The 17,641-nt window shown below is 47.6% G+C and overlaps 1 protein-coding gene across 8 annotated transcripts in view; it reads left to right on the forward strand.

The window, feature by feature from the left end:
• LOC144151501 (uncharacterized) overlaps positions 1 to 17,641 on the forward strand; it is a 210,090-nt gene that overhangs the window by 175,104 nt on the left and 17,345 nt on the right. The window contains exons 1-3 of one of the 8 annotated variants that reach the window (XM_077682571.1): positions 4,646 to 4,972; positions 5,055 to 5,234; positions 7,355 to 7,469. In XM_077682571.1, the coding sequence (XP_077538697.1) occupies positions 5,070 to 5,234; positions 7,355 to 7,469 (280 nt within the window). In that variant the 5' untranslated portion in view covers positions 4,646 to 4,972; positions 5,055 to 5,069. Of the gene's footprint in view, positions 1 to 4,615; positions 4,979 to 5,043; positions 5,235 to 7,354; positions 7,470 to 17,641 lie in introns of those variants that run through there. The other 7 variants (XM_077682569.1, XM_077682576.1, XM_077682570.1 and 4 more) reach the window with 7 other exon arrangements.

Consider the following 17,641-nt stretch of genomic DNA (forward strand, 5'->3'; position numbering starts at 1 on the left):
AGTCTATGCACAAATTCCAAGTGGCTGTGACATCTATATGCCCATCCCAAGCACTCTGCGGAGTTCAACTTGACACTAATGCTTGTATTCGCAACTGGTGAAGCGTGCTTAAGCGTCTACTGTCCAAGCCTTTGGGGTAGTGGACAGGAAGAGTTTCCAATTGTGAGGGGACGTTTCACATTCTATTGCTTTTTAACTCCGCACTGTGTAAACTGTTTTGGAAAATTGCTCAAGTGAATTTACTTAGTGGTAAGGGGCATTATAAAATGTCCCACATTTCGTTCACAACGATGCAAGTCTCGTCAGAAGCCAGCTGCTAGAAAAGACATTCACGGGTTGTGTGTTGTGTGCCCATTAGCTGTTTCTTTTTCTTCCACAAAACGGGCACCTAAACAACCCTTTAAGCCAACAGGCTTAAAAAATAGTTTATCAAGTACAACTTCGGGGTAATGGTTGGTGTCGAGCGTGACATTGCCCACTACCGAGAGTACTTCTTAATACCTTGTGCAAGAACTGGAGCCAAGGCCACGTGCGTGGATGTGAATGCCTGTCGGTGTTTGTGAAAGTTGCAGTACAGCTGGAAGGTGTATGGATCATGGGTGGCTTTAACAATAAAATGACTGCTGAACGTACTTTTGCTCTGGTATCAATGAGCAGCATGTGAGCATTGATAAGTGCTTCACTGTTGACATTTTTGTTACACAAAAGCAGGCAATGTTAAGGCCCCCTGGCAAATATTCATGAAAAACTGGACCAAAATGCTGCCAACACATGGAAACCATGTTGATCACGGCACCTTTCCTAGTACTTCAGTACCGTTTATCAGCGCTGCGTTTTTTCCCCCCAACTAGTAAACTATCCCAGCGTTGCACCTTAAGCCAGAAATCAAACGCTTGTCAATGACAAGTGATCTGCCAAACTTCCGTGTCTATGCAAAAAGTGAGTAGCTCTACTTTCTCTGCACTGTTTGTGGTGTGAAGCTCCATTTCTAAACAAAATGCCGGGGTTCTTCTGGAAGATGCACAGCATTAAAACCTCAACAAAAAAGGAATAAGCAAGCGATACTCTCTTGCACTACACTAGAGTCCTGCGGGAAAGCCAAACCAGCAAGTGATCTTTTTCTACAAAGCGCTGCAGAGGAGCCAAGAAAAAGATTCCTTTTTGCGGACACCAAAGCTACACTGGAAAGCCAAAGTGTGTGGTGTCTGTTACTGCAGATTAGCTGCAAGACAAGCATGTTCACGCAGATTTATGAACCAGGCTGGCGGGGTAACAAAATCATTGAATGAGGTTACAACAAAATGTGTTATGAAAAATGATATAATACTGTTTGCTATAAATAGCAATTAAAGGTATAAAATGGTTTTGACACTAGTTAAGTGGCCTGTTGGAAATCATTGGCAAAACCTAAAGAACAACATTTCATACAGCTGCAAATGTGAAATAGCAAAGCGTGGTTGGGGCCTGAATTCAGCAGGCATGCTCCAGCTGAGAATGTATAATTGCAGAGCAAAATAATTATAAAGGCCTAGGGTAAAGGTGAGCTTAGTTGAGTTACCACTAAGGTATTTGGTAGAGAGAATAGTTACAAAAATAAAGAAGCAACATGGGAAGCTTTATTTTCCCTGATTTAAGTTTATCAGCACTGAGCTTCATGTTCTGCATGTCCAATTGAAGAATGTTACACCTGCATGTACTCGGCACATCACATTTTACGGTATAACACAGTTTACTTCGAACATAGGTAAATAAGAGAATATTGCATAAGTAGTTCATTTATTCATGAAATAGAAACAGCAGGGTTTTTAAAACGAAGCCCGTAAGTGTGCTGAATGAAAGGGACTAGTGATGAGTTTATGTTGTTACTAATAACAAATTTCAACGACCTTGTCTGAAACAAACCCCTTCTATGGAGGGATTGTGTGTAATCATAAGATTTTTTTTTATAAAGGTTGTAAATGCCCTGCAAATGTATGTCAAAAGGTATTTTAACGCCCTAGTGAGTCATCGGCGTAAAGGTATTTTAACGCCTGTGAGTCATCGGCGCTTTTTTCTGGTGTTTAGATGATCAAGGGCTGTTGTACGGGATCCGCCTTCTCTTCTCACTTTGGTCACCATCTTTCTTAGTCACTGCATTCATGTGCTTGGTCAGGGAGCTAGCAAGCGAGGACGACAGTCGGCACCAAATATCAGCCGAGTTCCTTCAGGCTGGGACAATTGCTGGAGAGGCTAAACAATGTTTTTAAAATCCCCAACTGAGAGCTTTCACTTTTTGTTTTGTTAAAGAACATTTAGGCAACCCTTCAAGAACTGTCCGAAATAACAAAAATGACTATTCTGCCCGTTAAATAGTTAATCTACGCACAGTGAACGATGGCATAAAATCTATCAATGCGAACCTACCCTTTGAACCTGCCTAATATTTAGCACAGACTCACTCCATTCATTAGCTGTTTTATGGCACTGTGTGGGTGGCCTACTGGTTTCCACCTATGGAGCGTGTGGGCCGTGCTAGTTTCCAGTCGTCCTGTCAAATGTTTTTGGAGACTAGCACTACCCTGCAGTGTACGAGCCATGTATTCCTTGGGTTGGCCATGTGAAATTCTAGTGAATCGTTACAAGCCACCAAAGAAAGTGAGCATTTGTTTATCGACCACTGTTTTGTGGCCACGAAAAGTTTCGTTCATTAAAAGGACTAACAAATGACATCAATTTTATTGCAAACTTCAAACAAATAACAGTATTACAGAAAATGTGTACAGCAGCTGGAGCTCCATAGCCACTTTCCAGCTATTTCTCCAAGGCATCATTGAATCTTGTTTGTGCGACTAACAGATACCGACCTATTCCACTGCAAAGAAACATAACTGGGCGATTGTAGTGGGGCCTCTAGTTCCGTTTGATCATATCACTTGAGTGTTTACGTACAGTTCACATACTGATGACTGTGTTTATAGTGCATGCACATATAACATCAATGTAGTTTGAAATTGGGATCTTTTTCACCATTTCTTTTTGTTAAATTCGCCCCATGACAGCCTTGACGTTTGCCTATCAATTACAGTTGCAGCATGCTCGCTGCTTATACCTGTTTACACAAACAATCCATAGATGCTTTCACGTTCCAGGCACATCCTAAGATTCTCTTTGATGTTGCTTATTGAGCCTGTGCAGAACCCATAGGTTTTCATATGCTGGAGTGCACGTAGGTGTATTAGACATGACGGCCGGCCAAGCGAACACCCTTCCTATTACCGTCTGTACAGCCTCTTCTCTGACCCTATCGTCTGGGTGTGTGTCCTGAATTAACTTCCTTTGCATGAGGGACTCAGTCAAGTCTGGCCAACATAGCGTACAACACGGTACAGTGAGACGTGAAAGTTGTACCAGTGCAGTGGCTATGAGATGAAGCGTCTAGCTAGTCTACCTTTTGAAGGTCGCAGGTCCTAAACTGTCGTAGAACATGTATTCTACAACGAAATCTTTGGTTTCTACAAGGAAATCTTTTTAAGCGCTGAATATCACGCAGTTATGATCCTTGTGGCGCATGCTCACAAGACTTTTCTGCTCATAAAACGTATCGTGGTTGTAAAACAAATTTTAAGTTACAATTTCGCCCACTAGAAAATAAGAACTTCCCGATTTTCGGAAGTTTTCCTTGCTAATATTTCAGAAGAGGAGATCTACTGTAGTGGTACGTACGTGGTACATGTGTGGGGACACCAAAGATTACCTTTCCTATTCTTGGCGAAATTGTCTGTCATTGTAATGCGCACATGTGCCTAGTAAAAAACGGTTGCCGCCACTACCCTTCGTCCTCGGCACTGTACATTCTGATTATCTTTTGGCGCTGCTAAGTTGTCTTCATTTCGAGAACACACACCGCGATTTCAGGTCGCCCATTTAAGCATTCTCGACTTGCCGTGGTGCAAACTGTTGATAGCAGATGCCGCCGCGCCGACATGCGTCGGAAGGTTCACAGAATTACGCTCGGACTGTGTCTTCTTGTGTGGAACGTAGCTTGTTCGAACGGGGCCAGTCGGCTGTGCGATGTCGTCTCACGTACGCTGAAACTGTACGCAGGTACCATCGGCGTACGCCAAGCATAACCAAGCGGTCACAGGTCAACATTACTCGAGAGCGGCTATTTTGCTGCGGTCTGGAAAGGCTGGCTGGGTCCCCACGCAATACATAATCACAAGCAACTTTCTCACGTTTTCAGATAGTGCTTCTAACAATATGAACTCCGGTTTATCTATGTTGTCGGCCCGAGCAAATCGGAGCTTCGGCACGCTTTGGGATACGCGACTCCATGTACGCGATACGGCAGCTGGCAGCAGCAGCAGCATCGCCGGCTGCTCCCGCAAGAACAAAAATTGTTTCTTTAGAAAAGTTTTAGCAGTTTAATGGTGCGTTATTTTGTACTGCAAATAAAAAAAATGTGCATTTCGGACTACACTACACAAAATAATGACAATTATTAATGTTATGACGTCATTATGACGTCACGCGTGGCAGCAGCCGTTGCCAGGGGGGCGTGGCTGGTGCCACACGTGTGGCAGGAGACGCTGCCATTTTATTATGACGCCACCTAGTCACCGTGACGTCATAGACATGCTTTGTAGACATGGAGGAAAGAAAAGCTTTTGTAGATGAAAAGCATCCTCCATGATGAAAAGCGTTATATAGCAGACATAGAGTTTCATTAGAGTGAACTAGAATATTGGAATATTCTAGTTCACTGTAGTTTCATACTGTATGGTAGCAGACACTTGCCAATGCAAAAAGCGCTCCCGCCAAAATCGGTTTCCGCTAGCTGTATTTCGGGTTCCGAAACCGCTTCCGCTAGAGGCCGCGCAACCAAGGCAACTCCGTGGGCGTTTTGATTTTATTGTTTTGTTCGTGGATCGACCACAGTAACCACAGAGCACGACCCACGCAGCAGCACCAGCAGCACGACGACACGAGACGAGTGAGCGTGAGTTGCGTTTGTGCGTGTCAGCCAAGGAGGTTTGAGCAACCCGGCTAATCTAGCCACCTTAACCCGGCTGCAGTGGCTCGCCCCGAAGATGGCCGCGCTCACAAAGGCGGAGCTCCGAGCAGCGCTGCAGCTGAAAGGCGTGCCGGTGCCCCCGGGCTCGTACAAGAAGGACGTCCTGGTGCGCCTTTACCGCGAACACGTCCCGGGCTCGGAGGCCAGGCTCGCAGCTGGCCTGGACTTCTCCAGCGACGAGGTATGGCTCTACTTGATCAGTCACCCCGCTGAACGCGCGCCGCATTTGAACGACGTTTGCCCGTTGCAGTTTCGCTTGAGTGCCGTGACAGGGGAACTTTCACCGAACGCTGCCTTTACGGTGTGAAAAAAGTTCGCGCAACTATCGGCAAATAAAAAAATGAGAAAGGCGGTGGCACACGGACACGAACAATGACATTAAGTGCTTAATGCCTTAACTTTTAATCCCATTAATACCCGTGCATTAAGTGCTCATTAAGTACTCATTTACCTTCACGAACACCTTAAATCTGCCTACCCTCGAACGCGATGAGCCCCAAATGAAACCAACGAAATTCTCAGCACCAGACTGTTGACGCGGAAACGTAGCTAAACTTCGAAATAAGGCGATTTTTTGTGCACTCTTGGTGCCGAAGTTTTGAAGAAGTTGATGTTCACAAAAACAGCGGCAAAAGGCCAAACATCGCGTCACTCGTCGTGCTAAATTTTTCGGATTTGGCTACCACTGGCAGGCGATGGCAGCTGATGAAGCCACTTTTTTAGAAATGGCTCACACCATTTTTAAGAAAACACTGTTTCTCGTAACATTTTCTTTCACAAAAAAACATTTGTAACACTTGTAAGATGTTTTTCTCTACGTTAAAGACTTCCCAAATATGAGTGAATTTCTCTTTTTGGTCATGATCACCGTCATGCCTAACACATTTAATGCCTTTGCGGTTTCGCGTGTAGCACGGTCCGACCAGTTAATGTCATTTGGCATCTTAAGGCCTTCAGCACTTAATGCCATTTTTTGTGTACGTGTGGCACGGGTATAATTCGCTGCTACACGCAAAAATCTAGTGCTGTAATGTCATTTTGGTTTAAGGAGTTCCGCACAACTCATCTGCAGCAATGCAGCAGACAGCCAAGCGAGGTGGTGCAGTGCCAGGACCGTTGTCGGCCCACTGCAGAACCAAGGCCTCTCCCACTGACCTCCTGTTTCGGGCATCCCCCATTTTGTCCCTCCATCGAGTCCCCTTCTTTTGGTCCCGTCTCTGTAGCCTCTCTGTTACCCATTCGGCCTGGCCAGCCCAATGTCTTCCTTGATCCCCCCACAGGCCTGTTCCCTGAGCTGGGACACGCTTTCACCTCTGGTTGTTTGGTGCGGTGCCAGGTTTCACGGGCATTGGCTGAAGTGAGGCAATGAAGACGTCGTGGCAGTATATCTCGTTGGATCAGGCTGCCATGCTAGGGTCCTGCCCAATGGTGTGGATGCACTGTAGTGCTCCTGCATGCAACTCGTTGGAAGTGTTGCACATTTTGTTTGCGATGAGTGAGACCGTCCAGCGGCCCAAAGGGGAACACAAGCAGCCTGTGGCAGTTGTGGGGCATGCCTGAAAACACCACAGCTCCGAAATCGGGACTGGTGATGCCGGAGTGGCATTTTCTGCAAGACAAAAATCAGTAAAGCATGTAATATAAATATCTGGCAGCATCTGCCGAGCCAATCGTGAACCACCTTTTGATTTCACGGAAATATTTCACTCGGGTGTGCTGACTCTGGTGAACGTTGGTGTCCCTGCTGTCACTGCTTACACATATGCGTCAGAAGGCTAGGTGTGACGGGCTCGCATTTCACTTTTGTGACATGCCCTTTAGGGTATCGGTAAAATGGGAGAGCCAGCGTTAATTATTTCCAAACAAACAAGGCGCAATTTTTTCATCTAGCAGAAAAGTGGAATCAAGCCGGCAAAGGTGCAAGCAACCCTTCAGTTGAAGTAAACTTATTTAGCCTTTGCTGGCCTCGTCCCTTTGAGATAGGTGAACATTGGCGCTCTGAAAACTGACGGCACAAGGACCCACCGCAAAGCAGCCTGACATGGTCGGGTTAGTCCTTGAGGTGGCTGGAAGTAAACATTTTCTGCCGGAAGGGAGCAGGAGGGGCGGATGCAGGCAGTGCTTTTTTCGGTTTGCTGTGTTAAACTTGTTTCCTGGTTGGGGGCAAATGTTACTGGGTGTGTTAATTTCACTTCTGTTTGAAGCTCCACAAGTGTTTGGAATTCCTGGCGTACCTAGCAGCACTGCGTGAGAGACCTGAAAAGGTGTGCGGTGCTGCATGGGGGCTTCTGGGTGGTGCAGGACGAAGAGCCCCACGCGCCGCTGGAGGACGTGTCGCCGGAGGTGCGCTTGCTCTCCAATGACGACCTCTTTGCCAAGCTTCAGCAGTTTGGCTACCCCGTGGGGCCTATTGTAGGTGAGTGCTGTGCAAGTCTCAGCCAAAGTCGATCAGGCCCAAGATAAAGTATGCAAAATAACAGGATGCGCTTGCAAAACTGGAACACTCCACCTGTAAAAGCATTTGGGGGTTTGCTAGCTGCTGCCGCTTTGTAATTGGGAGAGCTCAAAGGGGCCATGAAGGTTGGTTCATTTAAAGATTGCCTCGTTAGGAAAACACGGATACCAGACTTCACTAAAATCTTAGCTACATAATGAAAACAATAGGCATGCAGCACCCTAGCACTGAACCTATGGCATATGACACGGGCAGCTCGTTGCAATTGGCTGAGGCCCAGTGAAAATAAACGGCTATAAACAGCAGTGCAAATAGCCTGCATAACAAGTGTCACGTCAATTAGCTGAACAAACTGGACACAGAAAAAACGAGACGTTTAATATGCAATGAAAACAACGCGCGCGACTCCACACATCACAGCGCTCCTCACTGCAGTAGCGTAAAACGTTCGGGGCGCAAGCACTATACACGGTAAACTTCCGCTCACTTTCCGCTTGAGGTCATGAGTTGCTGGTTGCAGCTGTGGTCACTAGGGTCCGGTAGTCGATGACCACTTGAGAGGCTTGCCGGACACGCTGCCAGAGACCAGGGTGCGTAGCCCCGGGTGCCGTGGGGACCTTGTTTCGGGTGCGCAGCCTGAGCGTTCCTCTTTGCCCTCGTCGGCCTTGCGCCATAAAACCCTAAATCATCAAGCCCCGCTGGTGGTCGTCTCTGAAGCCGCCAAGGGTGCGTTGCCGCGCTCGGGAGGCCGGCAGGGCGCCTTTCCAGGTTCGGTGCCTAGAGCTTCCGGGCAGGCATCGCCATTCCTCGCTCTCCTCTGTCCACGCACCTCTTCTTCTTCCCCTTCTTCCAGTCCCCTCCTTGAGGGGGTTGCCCATGACTCCTTTTTCCTCCTCTTCTTCTACTAGTCTCCTTCGGGAAGTCAGTCTCTTGGGGGGATTGCTCATGACAACAGGCTATTTGCGCTTGTTAGTGCACATTTTCTTTGTGGCGGCCGGAGCTGCACAGCCGTAAGGCACGTTGCAGGTGTCTGCAACACTGGCCAACTGGCATAAGCGATGTTGCCCGTTGCTGTTCATCGAGCATACCCAATTTTTCAAAAACAATTGCTATCAACTGGGACAATAGCAAGCCAGGTGCAAATGCGGTCGGAAACAGAGCGGTCCTCGAGCTGAATCGTACCACCATCTATGAAGGTGAAGGGTAACTAAGGCAACACAAGACCTATATGCAGTAGCCGTAGTCAGCACACTAACTTTTGTGGTAGGCATGGTCCCTAAAGGCATCATTGCTGACGCCATGAAGCACACGATGTGGTGCAAGAATTAAAAATTGTGGCTTAGAATGTGTAATTTCTCAACAAGTTCTCAATTTGTCGAGTGAATAAAACCTCATTCGCAGTCGAGCAAGCAATGGAGGAACCAAGCTGAAAGATGGCACGTTTGGTAGCTCTCTCGGCTTTTGTTCAATCAGCAACGATGCGTTATTTGCTGAGAAATAAGCCAACAAAGCTGCCATCGCGTCACAAAGTTGCAGCAAAGCGCCGGTGTGGCCGAGAGCATAGACTGTTGGCGGTGGGCACTCTCACGCTGGCCGTGGCCGAGGAGGACTTTTGTCCCGTGTCCCCGTTACGGAACGAGCCAATGCTCGTTCCTGGGCCTTCCTGGAAATGTTTCTCTCTTGCCACAGAGAAAGCAATAACTTCAAACAACAGATGTAGTACAAGTTTTATAAAAATATGAACAAAACCGAGAAAAGTGACAGAAGGAAAAACAAACTGATGAAAACATCAATGCCACTTTGCACAGGGTACTTATAAAAAAATTCAGAAATATGCAATTTGAACACAAGGGCCTTATAAAATAATACTGCAAAAATGAGCTCTGTGAGCACAGAAGTTATTACATACGTACAATTATATAAACACTAGTGCCTACCGGTTGTGTAGGTTTATATGATAGAGGAAGCATGGGGCTTTCCAACAGTAATAATCTCAAACAACAGACGCATTAGAAATTTTATAAAAAAATTGTGGGAAAAAAATAACAAACAAAAAAATGATAACCTCAATGCTACTTCGCGCATGGTAGACATAAAAACAATTTGAAATATACACTTTGACCACAAAATGCTTATGGAATAATACTGCAAATATGAGCGGTGCAAGTACAAAAGTTATTTTCATTCAAAAATATCAACAAACAGCCGCGCGCTGCTCCACAGCGCTACACTAAGGTCAACAATGGGCCGTCTTCATGGAGAAAACTCGGCTCTCTGTGCAGCCGGCGCCACACAGTCTCGCCTGAAGGTTGTCAACACACTGCAGATAAGAGCTGTGGCCGGATCTGTTTACAACAGCAAGCGCACGCAATAGAGCGACCGGAGAAGAAAGTGAAAGTCAAGGGCGCATACCTAGTGATGGTGCGGGGCAACTTAATGCACTTTTGCTGACCGTAGGAAACTCTGACCAATTGAAGTCGTCTTGTGTGTCTGTGTTGCTAACATCATGCACAGATTCAAGCGTAGTTACATTGGAATCCGCTGCAATTCGCCGTTCACTCCAAGCATCGGCGAGCGGCGGCGACACCATAACTGAAGCCACATGAGCTTGTCTTCCCGCCGGCGAAGGACATTTAAAAATCCCCCACGCGGCAGAAAAACGAAACTGCTAAAATACTTCCTCCTTTGCCAGTTGAATGGCGCTAGCGGTCCAGAAGCGCTCGACTATCGATGGGAATAGGTGTGGTCACGAAAGTGTTTAGATATTGTGCCAGTGCAACCTCCCGGCCAGGCGTCACTTACTAGGCGGGGGTCGCATCACCTCACGACCACCTTCGGTCGCCCCTCGCTTCCTGCCACCTTGCTCGGGTAGCCGAGGCCCGCCCGGGTCCAAACTTAACAAGGGCAGCGCTACGCAACGGGCAATTTGCGAATTATTTATCGGCAGGGGCTCGCGGCTGCGAACGAAAGAGCAGAGCATCGGATTGGTCGGCTAACCACCTGCAGTGAGTGCAGCGGACCTCGCACGGGCAATGAGGTTTGAACTGGGTGCCTTAGGGGTAGCAGCATCCGCACGCAGAGAAGGGAAGGCAGGAAGCCCGAGCAGGTTGCTTCACCCCGTAGCTTCTGCGCTGTGCGTGGCCGTTCCTGTTGCCTGGTACTCTGCGGCATGGGGTCGTGTAAAGTGCGCAGGAAACGTCGTAGAGAACAGAACTTGCTTTATTCTGTTCGCAGTGCCTCACTGCATCAACTCTTTCCGTATGATTTGCATGTGCGAAAAGCTCTGAAAGCGCAACTTCACATCTTTCGCATTCCCGTCGGTTGTTGGACTTTTTGCCGTGTGCCTTGCAAACTGAGCAAAGCCTTGATGGATTGTTCTTTACCTTGTTTGGCAGGATCTGATGAGGAATTCTGCGGCTTGCAAGCGCATTGGTGTAACCGTAACAGGCGGCTACACCTGCGTGCCAATACGCGATCCCTTTGCTGCCTTTGCCGCTAAAAACACACACAACCCGCTCCAACAGCGGACAACTGTCTGTCGAGTGGAGAGCACATCAAGCAAACGGCAAACACAAAACATCTGTAAAAGATCATCAAAAGCGGCCGGTGGTTTGCCGGTGAAAGTGCTTGTGGCCTCGGCCGTTACTGAAGCCACCTGCAGTGCACCTTGTTTCTTCCTGGCGAGGATATTCCGTGCATTCTCTTCGCTAATTGCGCACCAACGCTTTTCCAAAACGAAACTGAGAGCATGGTGGCTGACCCTGAAACGCGAGGGAAGCAGTCTGTTTTGCAGTCTGTGTTTTTGAAATGGGATCAGCTCACGGAATATTCTGATTCAATTCAATTCAATTCATCTTTCACAGACAATGAAGGGAAGGAGTTACTGTGGGGAGTAGCTTGACGAGGAGGCGACTGCCCCCTGGAACGACAGCAATGTTCAGTGCGTGCGATGTACATTTATCTTTATTTCATATGCTCAACCACTTGGGAACTGTTTATTGCAGGCAAACATGTACAGATGCCTCTCCACTGTTCACAACTTTTGTGATTTCACAAACCCAAAAGCGTTTGGGGCCTTGACACTTGTTCTTCACGTTTCTGGCATTTTTTGCCTTATTCGTGACAGTGGTGTATTTAGATTTCTGGCACCGTAGAGGCCAACTTGTCTCCACTCTTTAGTGTTCCTTTACGCATTAAGGGGACACTGAAGTGAATTTGTCAAGCTCCCGTTTTTGCTTGCACTGCGTAGACTGGCTCAAATTAGCACACTTTTCATCGTTTATCCGGTTGACAAATCGGTAATTATTTTACAAAGCGCGAAAGAAGAAAAACTACCATGCGCGGTTTGCGGCGGCCGCACCAACTAAGGCTGTGACGTTGGGAGGAGGGGCGCCGTGATTGGACGATGCCCAAGGTTAGCAATCACACAAGTTTCGGTTTCGGTTTCGGTTATGTAAAACATAACCAATGGCTTTGTTGGATGGGCATTCTCAATATCTCAGTAATCATCGTACCGCGCTTCTGCCATGTTGTCGGCTGTAAAATGCACAAGATAAGCCTCCCAGGACGGCTTGTAGTCGTAGCATTCACTAGCCGAGACCTACCGCAGACGCCCAAATGTCATGCGCTTTTCCCCCATATTTGGAGCTTGCCTCCCTCATGCCTGTATCGTAAAAAGCGTGTTCGCACCAGGCCAAGGGTCTGTTTATTCTGGCCTGTGCCCACTGCCTGCAAGCAGTCGGTGCTTATGGCAACAGCACGCAACGAGAACTCGCTAGCGCGCCAGTGCCAGCCTGCGCGCGTTTTGTGAACTAGTTCGTGTAGCCATGAACGTTGCGGCCCAAAAAAAGGTGAACTCAATATAGAAAACATCGGCGGAAAACAAAAAAAGTTAACTTACAAAAAAAAAAAAAGCACGTACCCGCGGGGATTCGAACTCGTAACTCGCAAAACTTTCGCGGCGAATTCCTAGCGCCCCTGACTGCTAGGCCACGGAGCGGGACGCGAAGGCCTTGCTAATATACGCCTCGAGATTCGCGATCGCTGCGCCGCCTGCCGCCGCTTCTCCGCGGCGTGTGCGGGATTAGCGCTGCGTGGCTGATAGGTGGTCATGCAGTGTTTTGGTTTTCTTTCGCTTCTCTTTGCCTTTCCGCGCTCTAAACAACTTGTTATGGTGACATCTGTAAGCTAACTGCACATTTAGGGCACTTAAAAAAAATAGCTGCGTCTTGGTAGAGCGCTCTAACGCCAACAAGAGCTACCCGGGGAGGCGGTTCTGCGCGCTTCTTGGCCACTCTTGCGGTCGTCGGCGATGGCAGCAGCATATCACCGCTGTCACCTTCGAACACGTCAGCACAAGGGAATTCTATTTATTGTCGCCTCGTTTAGACCTGATATTGGCACTGTAAAAGGTTGGTTCGTTTTGCAGCGCGGACAACAAATGCGGCTTTGCTTCGAATACGTACGTCGTAGAAAAATATATTTCGGGGATGTGATAACCCAATAGCTGACAAAAACTTGTGCCTTTTATGGGAATATAAGCCACGCGAAAATATTAAGTACGGAAAAGAAAATGTTAAGTCAGATATGTGCCCACTCATGCCTTATAGTAAGAACCAAGGTATATGTTAATGAAACCACGGGAAAATGAATGGTCTGCAAGTAAGGAATAAATAGAATAGTCGTACGGGAATGAAAAAAAAAAAAAAAAACGAGTGCAGCTTCTGAAATGCTAAAGACGTTTGTTCGAGCAAGGTAGTATTCACCAGACCAACTAGATGCGAAATGCACTGATATTTCGCTAGACATGGGGGGGGGGGGGGGGGGGGTTGAGGAGGAGGACGCTTAACTATCGTTGTTTACAAATGCGGAGCGGAATCAACGAATGAACGTTTTAGTAATCGCACACACAAGATGCGTGTTCACTTTTCGTTTGTTTTTAGCCTTGAAAAACGGCTGGTCACTCGGCGGACTCATTTTTTGAAGAATACAGGATAGGCAGTTCACAAGCGATACGAGGTGTCGTTGGAAGAGTTGATTGATTGATTGCAGGGTTTAACGCGCCGACGCAACGGAGACGATGAGGCACGCCGTAGTGGAGGGCTCCGGATTAATTTTGACCACCTGGAGAGCCTTAACGTGCGCCAAAATCTCGTATACACGGGCTCGTTGGAAGAGTGTCGTATCTGATAAGGGCCTCTGATTTCGGTTTATGCTAGATTCTGCAGTCTCCCTGTGTCATGACTCTTACGACGATGTTTCGAAGAAGAGTTTGGTCACGGACGCGGATTACTCTCTTTAAACCCATCTTCGCGCTTCTCGTGGAGGATAAATGTAACAGATGAATCTTTGCGAGCGCTCACCTCGCTCGGGACAAGACGACCCAGCAATAAATTTGTCGTCGTGTGCTGACTCCGGAGTGTAATTTTGCATTATCCATCGTACTTCTTTGGTACAATGTTTGTGAAATTTACGCCGCATTAGCTTGTTCATGGTACTGATCAATATGATATGTGATATTGGGAGGCGTAACTTGCGTGCTGTCAGGTATGAGTGCTCCGCTAGATTTTGTAAGTGCACAAAGTCGATTTACATCATAGTGTGTATGGCCGCAACATGACCATCGGAGGAAAGACTGCTTACGGAGACACAGTCACTAAATTTCAGGGCAGCGGAACTGCAATCAGCTGCATGCAAATGCTGGCTTCGGGACGCCGGCCTGTGACACACGCCTGGCGCTCATATAGATCTCACTAATATCGCGTCATAAACGTTTATACTCTCGTGAACATACCACGCTTGCAAACAGAGTGCCTGCTCCACGTTATTCGGTATTTCGAACGCGGACAAACGGTAAATCGCTGTCTTGAACGAGCCCCAAAAGCAACGGCGACAGGGGGGAGCGGGCCGGGGACTCCCGCGCCTGCTTTCGAAACGGGCGGCTAGGGGGATTTCAGTGGCGCCCCTACAGGCCGCGCTCGAGGCGTATAGGGTATATATTGTACAACCGGTTTACACTTTTATTTAGTTTTGGCATTTCAAGCCGCTTAGGTGACTATTTGTTGTACTGCGATCGTGCAGTAAGCGTCGCCCGAGTTTCCACAGTAGCTCACGTCTAGACGGAAAAGCGTTCGCAGATGCGTAGTCGTGCTGCTGACCGCTGTGCTTGTTCGCCCAGCGCAAAAAAGTGCTTCCCGCACCCTAGTTTTACGCTGTACGGTAAAAATATCAGTTGATTTTATTTGCTTAGTACCTATATTGACTTCGCTGACTCTTCTCCCGCCTTCAAGAGGCCTTATATTTTCCTACTGGCGTACCAGTCAGCGAAGCGTCGCATGTGCAGCGCTTGTGTGAAGCGACCTTGACTTGGAGCTAAATACAGTGTACAAACAAACCAAGTAAAGAAAGGCACATTCTTCCATTCACAAACGTGTCCTGGCTTCGTTTCAACTAAGCGAACGAATTGCGACCAAGCAATTTTTTTTTAACCTCCTTGATTGCGACGACCCGCCGGCGGCCGGCGGACGAAACGCTGGGCCGACTGACTCTGTCGGCCGGGGAGCCGTGCAGTAGCGCAGCCGTGGCGCAGCCAATTGCCAGCTCATCCCCTCCTGACGTCACACGAAAACGCCACAGAAAATGGGCGAGCGTAAAGAGAGGAGGACAGCGTTTTCGAATTAGTTTTTCTACTAAATAAAATCGCGTAAACGCGCCTAAAGTGGTTGAAACATGGCCTGGGGACTCTGGACTACAATTTGCGCTAGTAATCCCGCAATGTTTACATATCACTTCAGTGTCCCTTTAAGCGAGTCAAGCACTGTTGCGTAGCCAATTGCAGCCTGAAAGCAACCGTTGGACTGCTTCAAGCGAAACTTGTTACAGAGGGAATGGACTTGATGCAAAGGTTTTGAGCCACTCAAAATTTGAACTTCTCCACGCTGCATTGTGAGCTACAGCTACGATTCGTTGGGTGCTGCCAATTTGATTTGAATGAGCTTTGTGGCTGCAGACTATCTCCTATTGGGTAACAGGCAGGGTCTCTGTGGCTAAGGCGTCCAGTGGCTGGGCCCAAGGACATTGCGGGTTCGATCCTGGCCACGGGGGCTGCTTTTGCGATGGAGCAGGCAGAAAGTGAAAACGCCTGTGGGTTGCATGTTGACAAATCCCAGGTGGTCAAAATGCGTCCCGGGTGCAGCGTGGGCGGGCAGCTGTACAGTGGGCCTGTTCGATTTACGGGCGCTGCCAGAAGCTTGCTCTCCTCCTCGGGCAGGAAGTGGCGTCGTGGTTGCGCTGTTCAAGCGCCTCGGGATACACCGGAAGCCGGGACCGAGAAATCCCAGCTGCGTCGAGCGCTCGGTCGTCTGCTACAGTTTCAGCGGCAAAATGTCGGGCGACGCAACAAGTGCACTTGCTGCTCTCCCCGACGCGTTGTCTGTGAACCACCGTCGTCTTGAAGATGAAGAGTACGATTGCGAAGCGGACATTTTAAATGTGTGCGTTGTCCTCGCGATGGTCCAGCGGGAAGAACACCGTGTACTCGTATACGTGGAGAACGTTGTGCCGACCTACCTGGAGTTTGAGTTCAGGAGACTGTTTCGCCTGTCGCGGAATACAGTGGCAGCCCTGGTCGCTGAATTTCAACACTCCGAATTCTACCTCGAAGGACTACGAGGCCGCCCCAAAATGCCTGCCTGTAAGACAGTTCTGATTGCCCTGTCGTACACCGGTACAATGTACATGATCGCGAATTCTACGTGGGCGAGTCATCTGTTGACACCACAGTCTACTGCATACCTGCCAGGTTTCCCGAATTTTCATGGTTTTGTATGATTGTACGACCGAAACAAAAATCTCCCGAAAACCCACCCGTCTTCGGCTTAATCCTTCTCCCAGTATGGCCACAATGCGGCGGAGGTATACCTGACAATCCAACCCGACACCAGTTCACATCATTATCAGTGAAGGGCTTAAAAAGCATAGTCGGCCATGCGCAGACGGTGAACTTGTTCGTCCCATTGTTAGTTTACTGTTTATAGAAACGCAGCGCCACCGCCGCTTTCATTTACGCACGAGCACGGCCGTTCTGAAGATTGAGCAAGTCTCCAGTGGTGTAGCTTGTTGGTAGTTTAGACGGAACATCAAAACAGTTAAGTTCCTGCTGTTTTGTATTGTGCTTGCAGTACTATTTCCAGGACTCTCTGAAAAGGGTGGTGTTAGCAACGCCGAACATTTAAGGGGGGACACTGGTCTTGAAGACATTTTTGTTATTTTTGAACCAATCTCCTTGAAATTTGCACATTAAGTGTGCTTTAACATCCTTAGCACAAATATGCAGTCAGTTTTCATCTATATAGTCTAAGTTCAGAGTTTTGCAACATGTTATGTCATTCCATTTCGGGCAATTTTTTAATTATCTGCTTATGATATACTTGAATAATTCTTGTTCCTTTGTGCTCTCGAAGGACCAGGGAGTGCAGCTATACCACAGCAGTAATTTTATCACCGTTTCCGCAATTGCTCTGAACTTATGAAATGTCAGGTCATCAATTATCAATGTTTCGTAAAACAAAATGCATAAAAAATTATACTAGTACAAAGAAATTTTATATTTTGCTGGTTTTATTGCACTGTTCAGTTCTTAAGCTTTAAAATGCAGCAAGAATGACGCAAATCTGACCAGTACATCCCAAGATATTGCACCCGACAGTTGACCTCATTGGAAAAAAACTGGTTCGGAAATGCAGGGGAAAATGATCATTTAGCCAACTTCAAATGGTGACAGCTTTGTAAATACCTATAGTACAGCTATAATATTTTCCAGGTTCATTCTTTGGGACCTGTAGACTGCAAATAAAATTAATACAGCAAATTGATTTTTTGGCAAATTTTTGGTCCTCAAGACCAGTGTCCCCCCTTAAGTGGTGTAGCTTGTTGGTAGTTTGGGCAAAGAAACTGTTCATTTCCTGCTATCTTGTAAGTAACTAAAAAAAATGTGTAGAAAGTTACCCATTCTGTTTTTGCTACTACCCCCCCCTTCCCCTGCCTTCCCCCGCCCCCGGTAAGATCTCCCTAATGCCATCCCGGCAAACCTGGCAGGAATGCTACCGAGTCATCGGATTTGTTTATTTCTATCA

Source organism: Haemaphysalis longicornis, unplaced genomic scaffold (assembly GCF_048455015.1).
Source record: "Haemaphysalis longicornis isolate Haplotype H1 unplaced genomic scaffold, Haemaphysalis longicornis Haplotype H1 scaffold_9, whole genome shotgun sequence".
Lineage (NCBI taxonomy): Eukaryota > Metazoa > Arthropoda > Arachnida > Ixodida > Ixodidae > Haemaphysalis > Haemaphysalis longicornis.